Source organism: Acyrthosiphon pisum, chromosome X, assembly GCF_005508785.2.
Source record: "Acyrthosiphon pisum isolate AL4f chromosome X, pea_aphid_22Mar2018_4r6ur, whole genome shotgun sequence".
Classification (NCBI taxonomy): Eukaryota; Metazoa; Arthropoda; class Insecta; order Hemiptera; family Aphididae; genus Acyrthosiphon; species Acyrthosiphon pisum.
The window spans coordinates 120,681,741-120,686,468 of NC_042493.1; the positions used below are offsets into that span (position 1 = coordinate 120,681,741).

At 26.9% G+C, this 4,728-nt stretch overlaps 1 protein-coding gene across 1 annotated transcript; it reads left to right on the forward strand.

Annotated features, from left to right (window-relative positions):
• The first annotated feature begins 464 nt into the window (after window positions 1–464).
• On the forward strand, window positions 465–4,357 carry LOC100164895 (mitochondrial import receptor subunit TOM40 homolog). The gene is made up of 5 exons (XM_001945323.5): window positions 465–703; window positions 762–1,030; window positions 1,112–1,349; window positions 1,442–1,624; window positions 3,227–4,357. The coding sequence occupies exons 1-5, from the start codon at window positions 556–558 to the stop codon at window positions 3,358–3,360; spliced, it is 972 nt and encodes a 323-aa protein (XP_001945358.1). The 5' UTR covers window positions 465–555; the 3' UTR covers window positions 3,361–4,357.
• The last annotated feature ends 371 nt before the right edge of the window (window positions 4,358–4,728 follow it).

Here is a 4,728-nt window from a genome sequence, read left to right on the forward strand (position 1 = left end):
TCTATTAATGAAAATGAAAAAGGAACCTAACATTAAATTTTCAAGCTTTTTACCAAGTAAAAAAGTTTTTATCCGGAATAATTATTTAAAAAAAATAATAAAATTCAAAATATTTATAAATAGCTCAAAAAGAATCAAAATATTTCAACAACTTAACCATTTATGGAAAATACTATTATAAATATTTGGTGAAAATTTCAAGGTTTTACTGGTAGGTATTAATTTTTCAGTAATCAAACAAAATAAAATCTAATTTTTTAAAAATTGGTTTCTCATAAAAATAACCACTTTTTTTTATTTCTTGACGCTTTCTAAAACTACTTGTAACAACTAGATTCAATTTTATTCTCCGATAATATTCTGGTCTCGAAAATCGGAGCACTTTTACTATCCAAAGTGTTGCTGACGTAAAATCAATACATAAATGGGCGTGGTCCAACCTGAGTAGATAGCAGTGGTTGTAGCCATGTAATCAATAAGTTTCCCGTACTATCGTTCACAGTATTTGCAAGTAGGTCTCATTTTAAAATTTAATTCCTTTTGAACAACATCATTATGGGTAACGCACAAGCTCCATCCAAATTACCACCGATGCCACGTAATATGACACCAAGTCCGCACTCCACGGCACCGCAAAAGCTGCATCCCAAAAATCACATAGAAAACCCCGGATCGGTTGAAGAACTGCACATGGAATTCAAAGGTTAGTTTTGGGTCATTTATTGAGTAGTTTTCTCTTTATTGATTTATTTTCATTTCAGGAATGTATCCTTTGATCTTAGAAGGCATCCGACTTAACGTTCTTACAGGGCTGAGCAATCATTTGTCTGTTAACCACAGTCTACTCATAGGAACAACCAGTCCAAGATTAAACTACAAATTTGGATCTACATTTGTTGCTTGCAATCGGCTTGAGCATGGAGATTTCAATCCTCTTTTCTTAGATGCTGACATTGATCCCCATGGAAATATTACTACAAATGTTCATGTACAACCCTGGAATAATCTACAATTCAAAATTAACGCTTGGGTAATTAATTATCCAATTATAATCCATTGTTTTAAAAAATATATATATATATATATATTTACGCAGTGTTTTTCACAATAGTTTCAAGAGTTCAAAACAGATATATGTCAAACAAGTGTTGAATATAAAGCAGACAGATATACAGCTTCCCTGTTATTAGTTGATCTTGATTTATTCAATTTTACGGGAATCTATATATCACAGTGTTTATATGCTTTGAATAACAAAACATCAGTAGGTGTTGAAGTCACTCACCATCGTTGTCTATCACTTCCATATGGGCATTTAACATTATTTGATTTCTTTGGAAGATACAAATGTAAATAATGAAAACAATTTATTTTCATAAACTAAATTAGAATTAGTTTAAATCAAGAAATTCATCAACTAAAACTTATTTTTTTTTTTTAGATAATGATGCTACCACAATCAGTACTAAATTCAACTATTTGGAGTTGCAATGCTACTTTCATTTCAAAGCTAGTGAGCAGCATCAGTTTGGTTTAGATCTTGGAGGTAGTCTTTACCACCAAGAATTCAATGCAACTTTTGCATATCAAGCAAAAATTCCTACGTCAGATATCGTCATAAAAAGTATAAAAAAAATAATAAATAATATAATTTTTTTAACATAAATATTATGTCATTGGGCTGGGTACAGATATTTTTATTTTCAAACCGAATTTGCGTTACACTTTGATTATCACTATAGAAACGAATAAAATGTGAATGTACCTACCTAATTCCCACTTTGTATATATTTATTATAATACACAATTAATGGTTACTTATTAATACATATTTATGATTCATACATGATCTTCGAATTGGATAATATTGAGTAGTTTTTTTTACTGTACCTAGTTACTTAATTAGTAACTTGTTGCATTTCAGTAAAATTATACATACAATTAAGTACAATCCTGTTTATCAGATATCATACTTTTGACAAATTGTCTTTATTGTCTAATACTGAATATATATGCTTACTTTTGTATAAAAAAACATTGTTTCATTTTCAATAATATTTCGGGATATACAAAGATGTCCGACTCGTACCATGAATTTCAATTATATTGTTTTTACTCAGATTTTTAATGTATTAACTTTATTAACCAATATAAGCTGAATGCCAATAAAATATTTTAATTTTGATGAGATCGGTATCACAGTATACCCAAATAGTAAAAAATGTTAAATTTTAAATGCTGATAAATGGTGGACAGCTTGCCATTTTAACATCAGCTCAATGTGGAGAAATGCTAACTGCAGTAATAGGTTTGAACTTTGCATAAATGTAAATATTGTTTAAAAATAATTAAAATTTATTTATATTAGTTTTATTTGTATCACCATGTTTAAGATCATGAAAAACTCATACCCCATTTTACCCCAGTGTAGAATGAAGTAAATTATTAGTTTTGGTTTTTTCGATAGTTAAGTAAAAAAGCTGAGTTATTTATTTGATTTAGGGAAAGCAAAGCTACACAGTCCCTTTTCATGTTACAGTTCAATAAGGAGAAAAAATTGAATAATTTTATCATTAAAAGGAATTGTAATTTATGTTTTCAAGCATTGATATTTTTGTAAATTTGAAGCTCTGCATTAAATAGAATCTGTACAATTGGGTTTGAACATTTAGTTCCACATTCTATATCCTGGGTTGTCCTATATAAAATGTAAATATTTTTAAATATTTTAAAAGAGATAAAACATAAAAACATTATTTTATTCATTAATTATAAATATCAAATTTATCCTATAAATATTAATTATTGCTGTTAGATATCTGTTGACCAATACATCTATATGACCTATGAGCTAAGATATTATCTATAAATGATTCAGTAAATGTCATATTTAATACTATTTGGACAAAAATTCTAGTGATTTTTATTTACTTAACATAAAAGCTAAGCAACACTTAATTTAATAATTACATTTTTACATTCATTAGTGTTTCGTTTTTTACAACAAATAATTGGCCACATCCTAATTAAATAACACTCAAATAAAGGGCACTCATTCATTCCTTCTTCATTTCTTTCAGTCAAATGTTATTTGTTATTTAGGTAACCTTAATAATTAACTTTATTTTTATTATAAACAGTAGGTATAATGTAAATATAATAATAATTAATCAACTTATATGTTAATTGAAAATAGTATTAATTGTTTACCTTTTTTTGTTTTTAGGTAGTATAGATAGAAAGTGGAATGTAAAAACGTCACTGGAAAAAAGTTTACACCCACTTACATTTGCATTTAATATTATGTTTTTTCCTGCCCAACGTCAATTAATGATGGGAGCTGGATTAACAATCTGTTAATTTATACAACATTACATTTTGGACCTTTTTTTCATTCCTATTTTTTATATGATTTAATATACAGTAATCCCTCGTTATCCGTGTTTTTTTTATCCGCGGTTTCGATTATCTGCGGTTGGGTCAACGATAACAAATTATTAATGCGATTGCAATTGCGATAATGTTTTACCGTTATTACACGAACACTGTAGAAATTTGTTTTTGACAATTGTAGATAATTGTTGTTATATCGCTATAATAGGCAGTGGCGGCTCGTGGTATGGTGCACAGGAGCACGTGAACCACCCAAAAAAATGAAAAACAATTATAAAAAGAACCTATTTTGATTGTGTCACAACGTCGCGTCGTTTGTCAAAACGATAACACTGTACATTATCCATTACATTATTTTGGTATGCACCTATAACAAAATTATTATTTTTACCATCTTACATAGGTATCTTATATATTTCTTGTGCACCACCTTAGGTGAACCTCACGAGCCGCCACTGGCTATAGGTTTAACACATATACATTATACATACATATATGTACTTATGGGTCTATGATAACTACTGGTCTCGTTATCCGCGCAGGTTTGCTGGAACGTAACCTTTGCGGATAACGAGGGATTACTGTATTGTATTATTATTGATTAAATTAAATAATAATTTATACTCCTAAAATATAGAATTATTCTAAAATAATATCTGCTAGATGTATACAAAATAACAACTTTTTCATGCCATAAATGGTGTTGTCAGAAGTTAACAAACCAAAAATAAACACAAAATATAGCATATAAATAGAATTCAAGTATAATACTTTAAATGCTTGAAAAAAAGAGACAAAAATGTTATGCAACTATGAAAATTTTTAGAAAAAATAATCATATATTTATAAGAAAATAGAAAATATGATATTACTTACTCTATTGACTGAAATAAACACTCCATTTTGAATTTGATGATCATATTAATATTAAAATAATAAACAATTCAAATAAATTTCAAATTGCCAGAAATAAAGTAAATAATTTATTATAAATAAAATATAAGTTAATTTGATTTTTAATTATATAAGTGTATCAAAATCTTTTTCAAATAATGTTTTTAATTCATTTAAACTTATTATGAGACCACACTGAAAAATATATATAATTTATAATATTATGTACCTTGCGATTATTTGTTTTTTTTATAATTGATTTTTTGACTTATCTAAATAAGTTGTTTGTTTATCTATTTCTTATAAGTTATAACAAATGTTAAATGATTCAAATCTTAATTTAATAAAAAGTAAACAAATTAATTGCTATTATTTTTTTTTTTTTTTAACTGTTATATCATTAATTGTATTAGCTTAGTAGATATTTTGTTATAACAATTT